Raw genomic sequence first — 21,983 nt, 5'->3', positions numbered from 1 at the left:
TCGTAAGTAACGAGTATTATGGGATTGCTATGGGATGAGCTACATTTATTGATTTAAAAAACAAATAAAAAACACGATGAATAGACTGAAATAGAAGTGAAAATAGATACAGAAACTATAGTTAAAACTAATGCACGTACGCCTATAACTCAAGCCAACAAAAGAAAAGCAGTACGCGGAACCTTAACAGCAAATCGGTGCAAATCAACTCTAAATTTGACATAAATACTATTCTCTACAGAGCAGAGTGTTCAGACATAAAACCTGTAACATTCACTTCATTCGCTACACAGATGCAGACTGCTTCATCAGCTACTCAAACAGGCACTCAATCATACAATATATCTGAGCCTTTCTATTCCGTCCACTACACCTACATCCGCTACTTCTCCAGCTACACCAATTCAAACAGACAGTGACACTCAATCATGAACAGGTGAAGACGATAATACTGAGGAATTAAATTTTACAGAAATGTTATACTTCCTCTCTGAAACAATGAGTAAAAAGTTTAAAAAATATACTTTGCTAATAATATAACTGTTAATCTTTCTCTTACTGGAATTGCATCTCGAAATGTCTTTCCTGCCTATTTTATGGCCGATTTCATTTATAAGAAATTCAAAATCAGAACTTTCTATTCTTAAGAAGTTTTTAAAACTGCCATCACATTTAATGTCTCCTGTCGATGGGTCTATGTTATCTCTTTCCAGATCAGCTAAAAGAGCTGTACCACTACCTATATTTTGCTCGAGCTGCTAATGAAGGACACATCTAAAATATTAATTTAACACCCCGGTGTCGCCTCCACAATATTACACAAGCTGCTGTTGCTATGAAGAGATCCTCCATACTTATATGACGCAATTTTATATACTACCTAACCTACCAGCTATCCATCTAAAATGCTGCAAAATTTATGCGCATGTTGTTGTTTTGTTTTTTGTTATATAGTCTGGATACTCATGCTATATTATAACAAGTTACATAACAAAGTTGTACAACAAATTTGTTGTACAACTTTGTTATTAGCATGTTTTGTTACATAGTCTAGACCCGGCTTTAAAAGTTCCCCGTTTCAGGAAAAAATATTGTCTAAGAGCGATAGCCTAGTGACCTAGTGGGTAGACCTCGGATCTCGGATTCGTAAAGCAGAGGTTTCGATTTCAAATCCGGGGTGTGGATCTCCGATTTTTTTATTTATTGTTACTGCATTCATGTCTGTAGACAATGTTGCAATCTATTATGAGCACAATAAAAAAATATAGTAATAAAATAATAAATAAATATTTCAAAAAAAAACAAGAAAAAAAATACAATCACTGGAAGCGAAACTAAACAATACGGAAGAAATATAACCACTGGATTCGGAACTGGATATGGAACTGGATAATATTAGAAAACTGATATTATAATATGTAAGCACTACGAGCCTAGTAGGCCCATGGCTTGATGTACTATTCTTTTCCACTCCCTTTTGTCAGTCGCTTTTGTTTCCCAGTTCCTTAAGTTAATTCTTCTCATATCTTCTCTAACTCCATTACTCCATCGTGACCTCGGTCTTCCTCTTCGTCTTTTCCCTGCCAATGCACTAGATAGTACCAATTCTGCGAATTCTAGATGGAATCATCCTCTGCACATGGCCCAACCATCTAAGTCTTTGCGCCTTAATTACTGCTAGTATGTTAGGATCTTGATAGAGCTCAGTTAGTTCCTTATTTGTTCTTCTTACCCATTGTCCATTTAAGTTTTTCCCACCGAAGATTTTGCGCAGTATTTTACTCTCCCAAACTAATAACAACTCTTGATGTTTTTTTGTTGTGACCCATGTTTCAGAAGCATACGTTACTATCGGCCTTATTACGGTCTTGTAAGTTCTTAGTTTTGCCCTTAGTGATATATGTTTACTTCTTAACAACCCATTAAAAGCAAATATAGCGCGGTTGTCCGACATAATTCTCTTTTGTATTTTTTCTTCACAGTTAGGATCTCTTGTGAAGACAGTTCCTAAGTACTCAAATCTCTCAACTTCTTCGAATTTATACTGTGTTCCCTTCGCTGTTGTCATTGTTATGTATTGCCCCCGAACGAATTGCTTATTTGTCCATTCCATATACTTTGTTTTTACTTCATTTATATACAATCCTTTGGTTGCTGCCCTCTCCTCGAGTTTCATGAGTGTTTCTATAAGTTATATTTTGCTCCTAGCCAAGATTACCAAATCGTCTGCGAATGCCAAGCACTGATGTTTTTTGTGGTAGATCAGACCTGTTCTATTAATGTTTGCTTCCTGTATAACCTTTTCTAGTAATATGCTAAACATTATAGACGATAATGGATCACCCTGTCGCAGTCCTTGTTTGACCTCAAAGCTTTCTGTTATAGTATTGTTTATCTTGACTTTATCATACTGATATATCATACTGATATTGTTTAAAAACACTTATAATATTGATATAAAATGTTAATCATTTTATTTATTGTTATAAGAATCAAAGGTAAATATGATTAGGCGAATGAAGCCTTAGGTTTCGCAGTCAATATCCCAACCACACACACATGTTGCAATCTATTTCAATACGGTTTATAGTACAAATTATACATTTAATATCAAAATAGTGGGATATATTTTTTTAGTTGAGGACACTTGGTCACATTGCATTGTTTCAGGATAAGGTGAAATATCTTCAATAACTGGAAAAAAGCATGTATGTCATATATTATAATACTTTCTATACTCTTAATATGTAGTCTCGTATAAATTTGTAGTGACATGATTTTAAGTATAAGAACAAGAAGCTTGCAACAATTTTCAGAGAAAATAGAAAACTAAAACTATTTTAAAATGATTATTCGAAATAAAACATATGCACATATTCACTGTATTTGCCATCTAGTGGAATAACTGTAAAATTAAGTCAGTAAAAACGGTACATTAAGTTTAATTAAATTAAGTAAATCATCTTGTATACTAAAATTAAGGTTGGAAAATTGTCGTTTCAAAATGAAAATCGACAGGGGCAACAGTACCTATACTAAAATACACTCTGTATAGATAATTATGTCAATGTTAATAATACTGGATAGAGAATTGAATATCTTTTCAAATGAGCTAGCACACGCCCCTCTTCCCTATTTAAAAATAAGGGGTGGGGGAAATGGAAGGGAGGGGGTTGACAAATGACAGATATGTATGTACCGTAAAAACTGTGTTCCCCTTAGATCAAAAGTCGGGCTTTTATATTTATATGTTAAGTTCAATATAAATTTCACATAACTGAACTATCACTGTATCCTCCATTTTGATTATTATTGTTCTCAACTAACGCTATTTTCAAAATTCTTGCTTTCCTATCCATCTTTAACGTAAATTATTAAAAAATATAAAACTATTTCTTTATTAACGCTAGTCTCCGATAAGGCTACCGTGATTTAATGCTGAGGTACTAAAATGTTATAAAATTAACAAACAGTACGAGCAAGAACAAAGAGTCCACATCCTTCTTATAACTACAAGTGACTGAAACATCGAAACAATAATAATTCTTACTGTGTTATACAGAAAAAGGCAGTAGAAACGATTAATCTCATATTTATCGACAACACTGTATGGTCCTCACTTGATGAGCTGTAAGGAAATATACACGTAAAGTTGTCCTCACTTTGTGCGCATAACGAAAAAGTATATACAGTCTCACTTTAATAGCTGCGTATAATGGCCTCACTTGGGTGGCAATATACTTGAACAATACGGGGCACATATACGTAATTTTTTTTGTGTATACTCGTCACTTTTTAATTGCTATTTACTTGTCAAGGTCACTATGAAGAGTTGAAACGATTATGTCTACGTTTTCTACCGGTCCTCACTAAGTGCGCGTAATGTCAGGACCTCACTTTGATATCTGTGCATAAATATATATATATATATATATATATATATATATATATATATATATATATATATATATATATATATATATATATATATATATATAGAAAACTTGGTTTAATAATAGCTGACTCAATTTAAATTGTTTAAGGAGGAGAAAATAATTGGGTAACCAGCTGAATATAGACAAAGTGTACTCTTTTTACTTATTCCAATATATTTCGCCCATTTTCATGGGCATCATCAGGGAAAGCTACAATGTTGGTTATTAGGTAGGTACATAAGATGAATTAGCAGTATACTTACTAAGTGAGAATTGTTGTCACGATGTTTTAAAAGAAGCAAATATAAATAAAATGATAAAAAACTAAAATACAGAAATAACATATCACAAAAGTCCATAATTTAAAATATACATGATGATAGATAAAATTTATATATTGACACAATGAATTGAAAACAAGGTCTGACATTATTTATTTACTTTTATGTTAATTGTCAGTCAAATTTTTTTTTTTTTGGTCATTATCCTATTAAGTTAAACAGTTAAAATAGGTTATCAGCAATCAATATTATTAATTATTTAAGTGAGAGATATTAGCTAAACCTGTTAAATTTTGATTATTTTTATTTTTGTCTAAGAATAGTAAATAAGAGTATATTTCACTCAGGTGATTAATGTCTGATTTTTTGTTGATGCAATTATCACATTGTGCTATAAAAGCCATCTCCAAAAAGATTCTTTTAGTATAATTTTTTTCTATATCTAAAATTTTGAATGAATTATAGTCCATGGTATGGTTATTCTCATTTACATGTGTAGCAAGAGTGCATCTTTCTGGATATAGTCTACTGTCACTTTTGTGGGAAGTAATTCGATCTTTTATCGATCTTGAACTTTGTCCGATATATTCTCTGTCACAATCTGCACATGGGATACTGTAGATTACGTTTGTTGTCAATTCTTTTGGATGTTTATCCTTCAATTTTGAGAACACTTTTCTGATGGTTAGAACTGTTTTATTTGAAATTTTGATATCGGTCACATTCTTAAGTATTCTGGTTAAAGCTGGAGTAATTTCTTTGATGTAAGGTAATGTAGCAAATTTAGGGTGTCCTTGGGATGTAGTGTGATGATTTAAGTTATTGTCTTCTTGGATTATTACTGTATTAATAGATGTGGTGTTAAAGAGGATTTTCTTGATTAATGCTTGTGGATAAGAGTTTTCAATAAATAGGTTGTACAGGATGTCGAGGTTTTTTTATGAAACAATTTATCCGATATAAGAATCACTCTATTCTTCATTTGTTTTACCAAATTTACCTTCATGGAATATTTATGATACGACATATAGTTAAGGTATCTTCCTGAGCTCATTGGTTTCCTATACCAATCAATGACTATTTTATTATCAGGTAAACGAATGAGACGTGTATCCAAGAATGGAACAGAAAGATCATTATCTTCCATTTCAACTGTAAATTTTATATAAGGATCATAGGTGTTAAAAGTGAATAATAGCTCATCTACTCCATCTTTAGGTAACGCTAATATGATATCATCTACATACTTTTTTATGAAAGGAACTTTAAAAGATAGAACTGGTAATACTATATCTAACAAATCATCCATGACATATGTGGCAAGGATAGGACTTACTTTGGCTCCCATTGGTGTTCCAAAAGTTTGTTTATATATTTTGTTATCAAAAGTAAAATAAGTGTTTTCAAACAGAAAGGTAACCATGTCAAAAAATCTTTCTTTAGTAATTTTGCAATGTTTAGTAATATCAGACCACTTTTTTTGTATTGATCTTAGACAAAAATTTAAATATACATTACTAAAAAGTGATACCACATCCAAACTAACCAATATATAGTTTTGAGGTAGAGACATACCATTGAAACATTTATAGACTTCAAAAGAATCTTTAATATAATATGGGTTATTGATATCATATGCTTTAGTGAGAATATCAGTTATAATCATTGCTATACCTTCGGTAGGTGCTCCAATTGAGGCAACAATAGGACGAACTGACAATGTTGGTTTGTGAATTTTTGGAAGTGAGTAAAACTTTGGTATAATACTATTGTATATTGTGTGATTCTTTTTTGTAACTTCATCTATTTGCTCGGTGGTCACTAGTGATTTAATTATAGCATTTGCTTTTCGTTGTATGGATAGTGTTGGGTCATTTTTGATTTGAGTATATGAGTTATCATTCATAATAAGATTGTTAGAGAGATCTAAATACTGTTGTTTTAACATAATCACTGTCACATTTCCTTTGTCTGATTTAGTTACTATTATTTCTGGATGACTTTTAAGAAATGACTCTTGCTACACATGTAAATGAGAATAACCATACCATGGACTATAATTCATTCAAAATTTTAGATATAGAAAAAAATTATACTAAAAGAATCTTTTTGGAGATGGCTTTTATAGCACAATGTGATAATTGCATCAACAAAAAATCAGACATTAATCACCTGAGTGAAATATACTCTTATTTACTATTCTTAGACAAAAATAAAAATAATCAAAATTTAACAGGTTTAGCTAATATCTCTCACTTAAATAATTAATAATATTGATTGCTGATAACCTATTTTAACTGTTTAACTTAATAGGATAATGACCAAAAAAAAAAAATTTGACTGACAATTAACATAAAAGTAAATAAATAATGTCAGACCTTGTTTTCAATTCATTGTGTCAATATATAAATTTTATCTATCATCATGTATATTTTAAATTATGGACTTTTGTGATATGTTATTTCTGTATTTTAGTTTTTTATCATTTTATTTATATTTGCTTCTTTTAAAACATCGTGACAACAATTCTCACTTAGTAAGTATACTGCTAATTCATCTTATGTACCTACCTAATAACCAACATTGTAGCTTTCCCTGATGATGCCCATGAAAATGGGCGAAATATATTGGAATAAGTAAAAAGAGTACACTTTGTCCATATTCAGCTGGTTACCCAATTATTTTCTCCTCCTTAAACAATATATATATATATATATATATATATATATATATATATATATATATATATATATATATATATATATATATATATAATGAGCCTAGTATTGGTAGATCTATCAAAATATGGCTGCGGTGGCTAGGCCACTTAGAGAGAATGAATGAGGTGGAGCCGTCGAAACACATTTGAAGGGCTTAATGTGAAACAATGACAAGCCTCAAAAAGGTGAAAGTGAGATATTTGACTTTGATTGTTAAAAATAATATTAATTAAAAAATCCAGTAACAACTTTTATTGTTTTAGTTTAGATATTTTGATGCATCATGGCCTATGGGACTATAGTTGACAACAATATTAATCAAATTACTTGAAACTAGAGAAAAACTACCTTTATTAATTTTAAAAAAATGTGGCTTGTTACATTATTCCATAAATAATAAATACCCAAATTTCCGATATGCAGATTCAGAATTTTCTATTATTGACTGAGTTCGGGGTGGTTTCAACCCTATAGGTGTTAAAAAGTGTTTGTTTCTTTGTCTTCATCAACTTGTTGGAATTTTTAACGGGTGTTTTTGGTTTTTATTGACGGACTTTGTTCATTATCCTACAGCCAAATGCAATAATACCACAAGCCACGTCATAAGCCACTACATTAATCTTGAATGGTAATCATGTGTCACATACTTGGGATCCCTAGTCACATCTGATAATAACGTAGCAGAGGAAGTGAAGAGGCGAATATTTATTGCCAATAAAAGTTACCATGGCTTAATTCGGCATCTAAGATCAGACAACATCGCAAGGAAAACAAAATGCCAAATATACAAAACCTTAATAAGACCGGTACTCACATACGGCTCAGAAACCTGGACACTCACTAAAAGAAAGGAAGCATTGCTAGCCACCAAGAAAAATCTTGCGATACATGTATAAGGGCACAAAAGAAAATGGAATTTGGCGAAGAAGGTACAACTTTGAACTATACGAAATATACCAGGATCCAGATATCATAACATTCATTAAAATAGGACGGCTGCGTTGGATGGGACATGTAGAAAGAATGGAAGAAGGCGAAATACCAAACAAAATATTCAAACAGATGCCAGTAGGAAAAAGAACAAGAGAAAGATCGAAGCTGAGATATTTAGAACAAATAGAAAATTATATAAAAACCTTAAAAATAAAAAACTGGAGAAAAAAAGCACGAAATAGATCAGAGTGGAGAAGAATCCTGGAACAGGCCAAGACCCAGAAAGGGCTGTCGAGCCAATGATGAAAATGATGAATAATGTGTCAAGTCACATTAAGGAAAAAATTACATATCGCTGGATTTTCACTACTTGTGTCACTTTTAGATTGTACATAGTCGGGGTCACGGTCACTGTAATCGAATGTCAAGTCAACTTTGCTATTTTTCTTTCTAGAATCGTCAGAACTCAATAATTATCCAAAAAGCTTTCGTCCATGTTCGCCATTTTGATGTGGCTTGTCATTATGTCGAGTAGATACTAGAACAAACTAGGCCTATGCAATAGTGTGACCATAAATTTATCGGGCCATCTACTAACGAAGGGCTGAGATAATTTGTTAGTGGCTTGTTATACTATTATTTTAACCAAGAATAACACTAACTCTTTTTGAACTTATGTGTGGCTTGTCTTTGTTTCACATTAAGCCCTTCATTTATAGCCTGAGATCGGATGGAGTTAGGCGAAGAGGCAGGTCCAGAGCACAGTTTAAGGACCAGGTGGAAGAGGACTTGCAAGTGTTAGGAGTGCGAAATTGGAAAACTAAGGTGAAGGATAGGAAGGAATGGAAGCTGATTCTGGAACGGGCCAAGACACACCATGGGTTTTAGAGCCAATGATGATGATGTAATAGTTCAATAGGATTAATTATCAAAACCTCTTTTTTGTATATTGAAGTGAAAAACCTCTAGTGTAAAACCACTGGTGGATTCCCATAACTTCAGCAATATATTTTTGCGATCGGCCATCTCCAATTAAAGCTACAATTTGGGCTGCTTGTTCTGACGTTACATGACTCATTTTTTGTAAGAATGCACCTCCTCATTGAAAACTCAGGCAACCATAGTGCAGAGATCAAATTCTCGAACACAAATGTCCAAAATAAATATTCTGCTTTAACAACGTTGTGTCTCTTGTTTTTTTTTTGGCAAAACACGCTTCAACTTGAAATGTTATGGATTTGTTAACACCTAAAGAAGACGATAGACGGGTACTATATAACATTCTGCTAAAAATTAAAAATTATTTTCAAACTTTTTTTCTGTTTCAAAAATTATGCGATACTTTTTGTGATTAGTGTATTTAATGAACATCTGTCATTACGATTATTAACCAACTGTTTCGAGTAGTGGATCGTACCTGTAGTAATAAATGTGTTGGTACTATGTAATGTGCCTTTAAGGCTTAGTTCGTAAATGAATCCATTTTGATATTAGGACTTTCAATATTTTACTTAAATTAATATACAGTAAACCCCAACGTACTAGACACATGGGTAGGTACCTAATTGCAATGCTTATGGGCTAATCCTGTCCTTTCTCGGATGTGACTTTCATCTCGGTCATGTTACTGTCAAGAAACTATTCAAAATAATTGTTTTTCGATATAAAAAATACATTAGTTAATATTATCATTACTCTGTTTTAAAATAACTTTAATCAAACACCAAGAATATTACAATACTTTTAAAACTTTAAGAAAATGACAACTATAAACATTAAAATTAGATCAGCTGTATTTAATACAGCTGATCTATTATTATTTGTTAATTTGTCTATTAGGTCTGAATCCCGCCTATGAAAAAAAAGTTGATTAATAGCAAGCTGAAAATTTGTTAATAGCTTAAGGGTGTCTAGTCGGATAAACTTTGATATATGGGAACACTGGAACAGGGGCAGTTTTAATTGTGGAAAAGGTTAAAAATTTGGAACGGTCAGACCACGAAAACGGCACATTTATTTTGTCCGACAGAATAGACTTAAACTCTCCGAACAGAGATTAAACTCTCATGCAAAAATCAGACTGCTATTTATCACCTGTAATAATTCCTGTCATTTGACATATTCTACATGTTCCACTTATTAAAACGCCCATTTGGTGAAAAATAGCAGTCTGATTTTTGCATGAGAGTTTATTCTCTGTTCGGGGAGTTTAAGTCTGTTCTGTCGGTCAAAATACATGTGCAGTTTTCGTGGTCTGACCGTTCCAAATTTTTAACCTGTTCCACAATTAAAACTTCCCCTGTTCCATTGTTCCCATATATCAAAGTTTGTCCGATTAGACACCCTTAAGCTATTAACAAATTTTCAGCTTGCTATTAATCATTTTTTTTTCATACGCGGGATCCAGACCTATATGTTAGTATTCAGTTTTTATACATTTTCTGATGTTCTAAACGTCACTATACATAAAAATAAACATTGCAACAAGTGAAGGGTCCAGGACTGTAATAGCTCAATGGTCCTATGTGTCTAGTACGGTGGCTCTTACTGTATACTGCCGGTCTTGCAGAAACTGAGTGTAACTAATATTTTATTTTAGATCCTCTTTGCGTTGAGAAAGAAGGACAACCAAATCACTCGCCTCCATTTATATCATCACAGCATTATGCCGTTTGGATCTTGGCTTGCCGCGAAGTATGCTCCTGATGGTCCCATGACATTCCTGGGATTAATCAACTCATGGGTCCACATCGTCATGTACTCCTACTACATGCTAAGTGCCATGGGACCAAAAGTACAAAAATACTTGTGGTGGAAGAAATATATCACTATTATGCAACTGGTAAGAATTTTAGCAAAAATATACTAGATTAATCTGGAAGTTACTTGTTATAAATCAAAATATTTGACATAAGCATTGTTGCGACCATAGCCATCGTTATGTACACACAACCAAACTTATATGGAATCATCTGTTATTTCGTATTATTTCAAACGAATTAAAAAAAAACTAATATATTATCAAGTCAAACAATATTTGTTTTAAAGCAACATAATCCCCAATACATACAAATTAAAGCAAATAATAAGTCTGGAAATAACAAATTGAAACTGCATTTTCTTAGCAGTCAGTGTAAACTACCCCTGAACCTAATTTAAGCTTAAATTTGCGTGAGCATGCTCCTAATCAGATTGACAACATTTTGTTGTGGTAGGTAGTTCCATTCTTCAAGAGCAGCTTGTACTGTCCGTGCAGTATATTGTAAATTATCCAGACGAGCTCATTTTATAAACACATCCCACAAATGCTCTATAGGGTTAAGGTCGGGTGAACAAGCAGGCTACTCCACACCAGTGACATCTTCTGCTTAAAAAAAAAAAACTGTAGTCACTCTGCTGGTGTATTACGGTGCATTATCATGCATAAAAATGAAATTTTCTCCCATTTTTACTCTCCTGTACCTAACTATAGTTCTAGAACCAAATCAACAAAACCTGCGAGCTGTTAAAGCTGGTTGGATAAAAACTAAATGAGTTTTTTACCAATCATTATACCTCCCAGAATATGGCACCTCCTACTTCATATTTGTGAACAGATCTGGTAGTTTTCGTTCTTTCTGGTCTTCCTCATCCACCACGTACACGAATTCGTCGGTCATCTGGATTCGTCTGCAAGTAGCAAATTTTCTCAATTTCTAATGTCTCAGTTTTGGTGTTGAAGACACCAATTTAGACTATCAATCTTATGCTGCCTTGATAACTGGGGAACCCGTGACTGTCTCCTGCTGTATAGTCCTATATACACGAACTATTTTTAAATCGTTTTCAACGATTATTTTATTTTCAACGTTTTCAACGATGCTAAAACGCTTACAGCTGTAGCTTCCAAAATTAGACTCTTGGGTTTCTTCTAGCTGATTGGACAATGAAACGATCGTTGCAAGCCGTTGTTACTTTTTGGCGACTTTGTCTTAGTCTATTTGCAAGCTTTATAAATCAGCTTTACCAGAAACCAGAAACAGCTTTACCACTGAAGCTATGCTCCTCTGAGTATTCCTTTCTTCACAAGACCAATAATATTTCCCCTTTGTACGTCCGCTAACCCAACATAGGGCATATTATCGTTTATGAACGTAAAAGTTAGTTATTTTCGATCAATTTACAACTAAAGCAAATAATCTCTAACGTACAGAGCTGTGTCATGGGTTTGTTTATTTTCAATAAAAACCTATATTCTTCGCAACAATAACACGTTTTTTCAAAAGAAATAAATATTGGTTTGAAATACATGGTGATGCCATGTAAGTTTGGTTATGTATATATTTTAGATTAAGAACCATACCGAGATGCAATTAAAATTCTAAACAGTTACATTTAGGGGAAGGAAGGGTTATATGAACTTTATTGAGAATTACTTAGTTAATCTAAAAATCGTAAAATATCATCATCATGGCATCTACACTCCTAGCGGACAGTGACGGTTTAAAGCATCATGGGGCCCTAGGCGGCCATAAGAAGTAGGCCCCTTTATATCGACCATTTACTTAAAACAAATTTACAGATATTTATGTTATTTTGGGAAGTAGTTACTCCAAAAATAAATTACGACAATGTAAAAAAGATCATTTTTCTTTTTTTTTCCAATTCGCAACAACTTCTCATTAATATTCCATAGCTAATATGCCAAAGAAAAAAAGGTATATTGTGTCGATATGTGATTTTGCCCTGGGTGTGAGTGCCATACCTTCAATAGTGAAAAAACATACATTCAAAATAATGGATAACTGATTAATTCTAAGTAACTTTTGTTCTATCGAGTTTTTTCACTAAAATACTTTTTGAGTTATTTGCGAGTGAATATATTCATTTTTCAACAAAAAAAAACCTTTTTGATATTCTTTTGATTTTTGATTTTTCGCAAATAACTCCAAAATTAAGTATTTTATCGAAAAAATATTCTTAGAAAAAATATAGCGTATACCAAATTTAAAAAAATGGTGTATGTATGAAGTATGTAGACCCAGTATAAGCAGAACTGGAGCTAATAAAAAGTAGATTCTTATTCGACAAATTTCAAATCAAATATTTTACCGAAAATTACCAAACAAATGAAGCATTTTTCGGTGAAAAATGATCAAAACTTTTTTAAAATGTGACAAAAGTTTAATTGTTGCTTTTTTTTAAACAAGTTTTAAGTATCAAAATTAAGCAAGTGAAGTGTTGATTCCTTTTTTTTTGCACAAAAATCTTGAAAATTTACGAAAATCTTGAAAAAACTTATAAGTTGTATATTATTTATATGATCTATAAGTTTCACCAGTTCACAGTGCTTATATTTCAATACGTTGGGATTTAAAGTAAAACAATTTTTTTGAAATTTTGAAAAAAATTTCTTTTTTTTAATGGTACCAAAAATCTCAAAAATGTAGGTTTTGATTTTCTGAATATTTCAGATTTTTGCTTTTTTGGAAGGTAAAAATTGGTTAAGATATGACTGTTCAAAATTTGAATACCCTGGGTAGAGAATTTTTAATTTATTAAAAATTAATAAATGAAAATAGTTTCTATCCCTGTGGGATCGGTACTCACCGGAGGGAACGCAGACGTTTGGATACAATTAGCGTCTCTTTGCAAAAACAATGACGACTTTGCTAAGTAACAAGACATTTACTCAACACGCACACTACCCACTACACTGGGTACCTGATTGGAAAAACCCACTGTACCATGCCAATGGCCATTAGTTGTCGAGGCATTAAGCTAAATAAAAAAATTTCATACACTCGTGATTAGTGACTTGTTCAAGTCCTTTCTACTACAGCCCTTTTATAAATAAGCACTTTATACCGATAACACTTACAGAGCATATAAACAATACATAAGTAAAGTAGCTTGTGAAGCGGTAAGGATTAATTTTATTTGGGATGCTAATTAGGGGATTATTTTCACCAGTTTTTTTTTACCAAAAAAATTGGATCAACTTTATTCTGAGCGTATCTTGCTTACTTTTTATGATATATTTTTTTTTTAAACAAGAATAATGCTTTTTTAAAATATTTAAACAAGTTATGACGACTTTTCCATGAAAAGTGCTTCATTTTTTGATTATTTCACGTTGAAATATTTGATTTGGAATTTGACGAATAAGAACCTTCACTTCATTAGCTACAACTCTGCTTCTACTGGGTCTACAGACTGCACACATCACCATTTTTTCAATTTTTTAAAAGCTATATTTTTGCTAAGAATATTTTTTCGAAAAAATAATTACTTTTTTATTATAAAACCGTGTTATTTTTTGTTGAAAAATATGAAGATATTCACTTGCAAATAACTCGAAATGTATTGACTTGATGAAAAAACTCTATTGAACAAAAGTTGCTTAGAATTAGTCAGTTTATCCACTTCCGGGCGTATTTTGACGGTATATTTTTTCACACCCGAGAAGGGGTGAACTCAACCGTAGAGCAAAAACACACATTGGCACAATATGACTTTTTTATTTGACATGTTAGCTATGCTTATACCAAATTTTATGTAAATCCAAGCTCTTCTTTCAAATCCAAAGGTTTTTTAAAATCCGGAGGTTTGGCAATATTTTACCGTGAGTAAATGGACTATAAGGCCCATCGGTGGGTAGAAATTAAAAAAAAAAACGTACCATACCAAAATAATTACCAGCTTTTATCAAAATTTGCTTGCAAAATTGATTACCAAATTGAGGACATGATTATAAAAATGTCTTTGATTATAAAAGGACATGATTATAAAAATGACATGGAATATAAAAATGCCTTTGAAGATAACTGCTTAATTTGTCGTGAAGTCGGTTGTATTTTTCTGATAGTTGACAAAAAACAAAGCAAAAAATTGATTTTGATTGGAAATCATAAATTAACCATTTTCTTTTTTTTTTGTCTCAGTTAGCCCCATTTGATTTTTTTAACATTTTAATTTTTTTTAAATAACTGCTTAAATAATTAAATATTAATTAATGCATTTGTGTGGGACGCGGGCCCCTCAAGTGCCCGGGCCCTAGGCGGCCGCCTAGTCCGCCTAATGGTTAATCCGGCACCGCTAGCGGAGTGATTGCCGCCTTTTTTGGGCTCTTCAGATTCATTTGTCAATTGTTTACAATAATAATGGCTTCTGAAATTTGGCATCTTCTACAATATTTCTCCAATCGTTCCTGTTTTTGCTTATGCTTACCCATTCTGTAACTCCCATTTTCTTAAAGTCCTTAAAAATCCGGTTCTTCCATCTGGTTTTGGCTCTTCCTCGTGGTCTGTCTGGTACTGGTCTTCATTTGGTGACTTTCTTGATAACTGCTTCTGGATTTTTCTTTTCTATATATCCCACCCATCTGAGTTCCTGTGCCTTGATAAATCTGACGATGTCTTCTCCTTTAAAAAGTTCTCTTATTTCGTATTTCATCAGTTTGCTAAATTCATTATTACCTTAGTTTAATTGTCCTGCTGTTATTCTAATAATTATTTTTCTCTTTAGAATCCTAAATTTTTCTTCATATTTTTGTATCAGACACATTATTTCAGCACTTTATGTGATTACTGGTCTAATTGCTGCTCTGAACATTTTTAGTTTTGTATTCTGAGTAAGTTTCTTATTTTTGAGGAAGTTGTATTTACAGTAAGTTCTATTTCCTACCAGTATTCTTTCATTGACAACTATGTTTCTATCGTTATTTCCATGAACTAAAACCCTAAGATATTTACAGTGTTCTACATTTTGAAACTCATATTTGAGAATACTTATAACAATCTTATAACATTAACTGTATTTTTTCTTGAGCATACTAGGTAGTTTTTTTTTAGTTTTATTTCTTGCCAAACCCCTATGGGATGCTTCCTTGCACAACTTCGCAAATTCTTCCTTTAAACTGTTTACGTTTCTGCTAATCAATGCTATGTCGTCAGCGTACGCCACAAGTTGCTATTTCTATATTTTTGGTGATGCCTATTATTATTACTGTAGTCATTCCTCCCATTGTCATTTTCGTAAGCCTTATAAGATTCATTGGAATAACTAGGTTTTTCATGTCATCGTAACATCTTCTTCTTTAAGTACCGTGTCCAGCTTTAGGCGTGGGTAGCTTCTATGACAATTTGCCGATATCGTTCTTGATCTTGCACGGCATGGAATAGTTGATTTGCTGATAAGGTAGTCTATTGACGAAGGTTTCGGGGCCATGAATATTTCTTCCTACCAATTCCACTTTTCCCGCCGATCTTTCAGTTGAGTATTAACTGCAGCATCCTGCATCTGCTACCTCTCATTATATGCCCGAGATATTCAAGTTTTCTCTTTTTTATTATTTTGCCACCTTCGCCTTGACCTACTCTTTTTAAGACTTCTCTGCTTGAAATGCGTTAAACCCAAGATATTCTGAGCATTCTACGATTGACCACATCTCGAAGGCTTCTAATTTGTTCATCCTGTTAACCTTCGTGATCCAGGTTTCACATCCACATGGTAATACAGGATATATATAAAATTTTAGGAACTTGATTCTTAGTTGCACATTCAGCTTGGAGTTGCCCAGAATAGATCTAAGTTTCATAAATGCTCCTCTTGCAATTTTTATATGAGTTTTAAGTTCTTCATCCAGATTTAGTGTCATCGCAACATATACAGGATAATATATTTGAGTTTGAATTTGAAATCAAAGTTCCTTATATTATTTTCATATCCGATTCTGTAATAATTCAAGCGTTCCATATATGTATTTTCCTCATAATGTATACTATACTGATTGATCTTGATGGATGTATGTATTATTAACTGTAAATTGATATAGCGATTCTACATTTATATAGCAATTTTAGATTTATATCTTCTTCTGTAAGTGAGGGAGTCGGCAATCATCATAGCTATTCGGATTTTAGAGACGCTTGCACTGAAAAGTTCATTTGATGTACATCCGTACCATTCTCTCAGGTTGCGCAGCCACGATATTCTGCGTCTCCTTATACTTATTTTTCCTTGAATTTTTCCCTGCATAATCAATTAAAATAAAGTGTATCTCTCTCCACGTGTAATATATCCGAAATATTGCAATTTTCTTGTTTTAATGGTATTTAAGATTTCCATTACTTTATTCATCTTTCTCTTTATTCATCTCCACGATATTTTCATAATTCTTCTGTACACCTACAGCTCGAATGATTCTAGTTTTTTCATTGATGGAGCATTCAAGGTCCAAGCTTCCATTCCATAAAACAAAGTGGAAAAAACGTAGCACCTAGCCAACCTAACTCTTAGCTGCAACTTCAAATCTCTTGTGCAGAGGACTTTTCTCATTTTGTTAAAATTTGGTTTAGCCTTTTCTATTCTGATTTTGATTTCGTGTAATCTCCTGTGGAGTTTATAATTGTTCCAAGGTATGCATATTGGTCGACTCGTTCGATATTGGATCCTGATTGATATATCATATTTCTTTGTTAATATAGCAATCTTATTAATATTAGAACTTTACAGAAAGAGTGATTAGTAATTTTAGAATATTTTAGAATACTATTTTTGTTTTAGATCCAGTTTGTCCTGACGTTAACTCAGTCAATATTGACCTTCTTTTACGGTTGCAACTTGCCCACAGCGATTAGCATCTTTAATATTACGCAAAGTGTTGTCTTCTTCGTAATGTTCTTTGACTTCTACATGCAGTCGTACAAGAAGAAATCTTCTTCAAAACTAGCAACTAATGGAGTAGCCAAGACAGTTCCAGTGAAGGAATTGAAGAGCCAGTAAATTTATAATTATAAGACTAAAAATAAAAAAACAATAAAAAATTCAGTAAAATATGTGTTATGTTAACTCTCTACCTTCAATCTTTTATTATTATTTTATTCTACACTTAATCTATTCTTCACATCGACACCCCATCGAACAAGGTTGTAACTCAGTTTTGGCGATTTTACAGGAGAGGCAAAAAACGAAAACATGACTTTTTAAAAATTTGTAGCGAAATGATTAGACTCTTTTACACTAATGTGATATGATATTTATATCATAATAAGGGATTACTGTGAGATGTATGTTTTGTAATTTTAATAACAATTGAAAATCTTGAGTTTGATTGAGATACAACCTTGAGATTAAACATGAGTATTCGTAGAAAAAGGTTGTAAGTCGCCAACAACCATTTTACACTCTCTGTGTTATTTATTTTTCCCGTTTAACTATTAAAAGGTTGTATGTTTTGAGTTATTTCCAATATAGCTAGGAGAAAATGAGTTTTTATGGGATATTTAAACAAAATATCAACTAACAGTTTTCACAATTTTAATTGGAAATTATAAATTTTACAATAACAATCATATTCTATCACTATGAAAAATCATGGTATAAAATATCTCAAATATTTAATTCTACACCATTTTACTTCATTAATTTAGTCTTTTACTATTAATATCTACTTCAAAATTAACATGTGTATCCTTAAAAGGTTAAAATTTAGAATTTGGTTCTGATTTTACGGATTTACGATTGCCTGATGCTTTGGCATATCATATCATGGTTATCCATTGGTCTGGAGCATATACAATCTAATGTTTTTTCCGTTTTTCTATTTCGAAAAATACATGTGTAATGTTAATATTACACTGTTTTACTATATTATGTATGTAGCAAAAACTATTCTATATTTATTTTGTCCACCGCAACTATCAAAATGGAAAAAAGTCCTTAAATCCTTTTTTTATTTTCATTTCGATAAATTGGCTTATGAGATACACCATATGTTTAAATACTTTATAAATTAAACATACGTGCAACAAAGTTGTAACTCATTTAACAACCTTGTTAATCGTCAAGTATAAAGAAAGTGAATAGTTAACATAGGGAGTATCCAGTGGTACTGCCTTTTCACGCTAAAATGGCACACGTAAGTTAAAATACAACTTTTTTCAATGGAGTATTACCCAAAATATTGAGAATTAAACTATGTCGTTTATATTGACGTGTGCGCAATTTTTTGCTGATTTCGCCTGTGTTGAAATCTGAAAATAGATGTAACTTGAGTTACAACCTTGTTCGATGGGGTGTCGACATAATCTATTTAGCTCAGTTACAGATAGACTATAATAAAGATTTATATCGGTAAACTTGCCCAGTTCTGCCAAAAACACGATTTCATCATATCGAATAGTCACTTTAGATTACCACCGAGAAGACTTTACGCATGGAAGTCAAATATAGAATCAGAAGACAACATTATTGGGAACTAAATCGACTTCATTCAAATAAATAATCGATTTAGAAACTGCATCAAATCGGCTAAAATTTATCCAGGTGCTGACATTGGGTCTGATCACAATCCCATAGTAGCTGTAACCCCATTAAAATTAAAAAAGGTGATCAAAACTTCTCGCAAAAATATTGATACAACCAACTACAAGACGAGAAGGTCAAGGAAAAGGGTCAAACACAACTGAATGAAAATTTAATTTGTTAAAATAAAGGACTTAAAAATAAAATCATAACAGTAAAAGAAATCTGCGTGAGGAATCATAAAGGCAGCTCAAAGCTAAAAAAGAAGACTTGGATGACAGAAAACATATTGGATGATGGAATAACGGCAACTAACAAAAAACATCGAAACACTTTAATAAACGTATACATAAAGAAATCCGACGTACAATTCGAGAAGCAAAGTATCAATATCTAGCCAGTGTCATGAAATTGAAGAACTTGAAAATAGGTACGACACGTTTAACATGTATAAAAAAGTGAAAGAATCGGCTGGTATCTTCAATAAGAAACAAACTGCATTGCTACATGATGAACATGGTGAAGTAATATTTGAATAGAGAACAAACTTAAAGAATGGGAAAATTACGTTAAGAACCTATTCGAAGAAGATAGGAGTAGTTCACCTCCGGATATTACTAACTGCGACGGACCCCTAATAACACGCTCTGAGGTAATAAATGCAATTCAATGATCAAAAAGTGGCAAGGCGACAGGTCCTGATGAAATTTCAACTGAAATATACAAGATTATAAACGATAGCAATGTTTTAGAGGCTATGACTTCGTTTTTCAATACCATTTATACCAGCGCAGCGGACACCTACCTAATGGTTGGTCTAATTCACTGTTTATAGCTCTACCTAGCAAAAACCTGTGCTGATTATAAAACCATTAGTTTGTTACACCATTTACTGAAGATTTTTCTGAAGGTAATACATGACAGTATCTACAATAAATGCCTGGAATACTTAAGTGACACACAGTTTGGTTTTTGGAACGGGTTTGAAACGAGAGAGGCATTGTTTGGGATGAATGTACTTGCTTAAAGATGTGATATGTTTGTAGATATATATACTGTTGTTTTATTGACTCCCGAAAGGCATTTGATGAAGTTAAGCACTTAATATTAATCGAAGTTAAGACATTGGTTTGGACGGCAGAGACGTTTGCATAATTGCAAATTTGTATTGAAATCAAACATCAGTTTCAGTAGACGGCTTGTAAATTTAGGCTCTTAATATTAAAAGAGGAGTACGGCAGGGATACCTCTTGTCGCCCCTGCTTTTCAACGTTTACTCCGAAAAGCAACAAAGAATGATCGTGAACGGTGAAGTCATCAATAATTTGCGATATGCGGAAGACACAGTACTCCTAGCTTCTACTCAAGAAGATATGCAAACATTACTTAATAGTGTTATTGAGAGTTGTAAGGAAGCACGTCTGGATCTGAACATGCGGAAAACCAAAATACTCGTAATAAGTAAACAACAGAATCTAAAAACCGTCTATATATGTAAATAATACCAAACTTGAGCAAGTAGATCAAATATCCAAGGTAAATAACCTGGATATCAATTAAATTATAACACAGAGACTCACGGCGAAGTTAGATCTAGGATAGAGCAGGCCAGAGCCGCTTTTAGAAGGATGTCCATGTCCAAGGTGTTATGTAACAGAGACCTAAAATTTTCATTAAGGATCCGGTTGCTTCGCTTTTACGTGTTCTCGGTCTTACTAAATCGCCTTGAGGCATTCGAAATGTGGTGCTATAGAAGAATTTTAAAAGTTTCTTGAGTGGAGAAGATTTGAAACTCCACAATACTAGAACGTCTCAGCAAGACTACTGAGATTATAAAAAGCATCAAGAAGAGAAAGCTGGAGTATTTCTGGCATGTAATGAGAGGTCCCAAATATAGGTTGCTTCTTCTTCTTAACGTGCCCTATCAAGTCCCCTTGACGTTGGCGATTAACATGGCGAAACTGTCTCTGTCTCGAGCTATTCTAAATAGGTGTTCTGCTTTCTTTATTCCTGGATACTCCCGGATATTCTTCAACCAAGAGGCCTGCCTTCTATCAATTCCTCTACGTCCTTCGATTTTACCCATCATAATCAGTTGAAGAATATTATACCGGTCTCCCCTTACTACGTGTCCAAAATAGGCCATCTTCCTATATTTGATGTTATCAAGCAGCTCGCGGGTAGCATTTGTTCTCTTGAGGACTGCCACATTTGTCAGCATAGCCGTCCATGGTATTATCAGTATACGTCTGTGCAGCCACATTTCAAAGGACACCAAATGGTTAATGGTGGATATTTTTAATGTCCATGCTTCGACACCATACAAGAGGACTGACCAAATGTAGCATTTAATCATGCGCTTTCGAAGTTGAAGTTGCAAGGTATCATTACAAAAGAATGACCTCATTTTTAAAAATGTCGTGCGGGCTATCTCGATTCTACATTTTATCTCTTTATCTGGATCTAGTTGTTCAGTAATATGGCAACCAAGATATTTAAAACTGGGTACTCTTTGAATTGTGTGACGATCAAGATATAACCGTGAATCTTGATGGGCCAAACGGCTAAATACCGTGTATTTTGTTTTTGAACAGTTTATATTTAGGCCAAACTCGCTTCCCTCTGTGTCAGTGGCATTTAAAAGGTGTTGTAATCCATTCATATCACCACTTAAAATAACTGTATCGTCTGCATATCTGATTGTATTTATCAGAATTCCATTAACTTTCACACCCCATTCCAAATTATGCAGCGCTTCCTTAAATATTCTATATAAATATAAATTGAATAAGAGTGGGGACAGTATACAACCCTGTCTGACACCTCTT

General features: G+C 32.8%; 2 protein-coding genes across 6 annotated transcripts in view; one reads left to right on the top strand and one right to left on the bottom strand.

The window, feature by feature from the left end:
* Positions 1-17,685, top strand: part of LOC114333230 (elongation of very long chain fatty acids protein) — a 170,711-nt gene extending 153,026 nt beyond the window's left edge. For all 3 annotated transcript variants that reach the window (XM_050647888.1, XM_028283100.2, XM_028283093.2), the window contains 2 exons: positions 10,469-10,711; positions 17,416-17,685. In XM_050647888.1, coding sequence (XP_050503845.1) covers positions 10,469-10,711; positions 17,416-17,634 — 462 coding nt within the window. In that variant the 3' untranslated portion in view covers positions 17,635-17,685. The remainder of the gene's footprint in view (positions 1-10,468; positions 10,712-17,415) is intronic.
* LOC114333205 (potassium voltage-gated channel protein Shaker) overlaps positions 1-21,983 on the bottom strand; it is a 935,813-nt gene that overhangs the window by 124,015 nt on the left and 789,815 nt on the right. The gene's annotated exons all lie outside the window — the stretch shown is intronic.

Source organism: Diabrotica virgifera, chromosome 1, assembly GCF_917563875.1.
Source record: "Diabrotica virgifera virgifera chromosome 1, PGI_DIABVI_V3a".
NCBI lineage: Eukaryota > Metazoa > Arthropoda > Insecta > Coleoptera > Chrysomelidae > Diabrotica > Diabrotica virgifera.
This window is presented reverse-complemented; position numbering and strand designations above follow the sequence as displayed.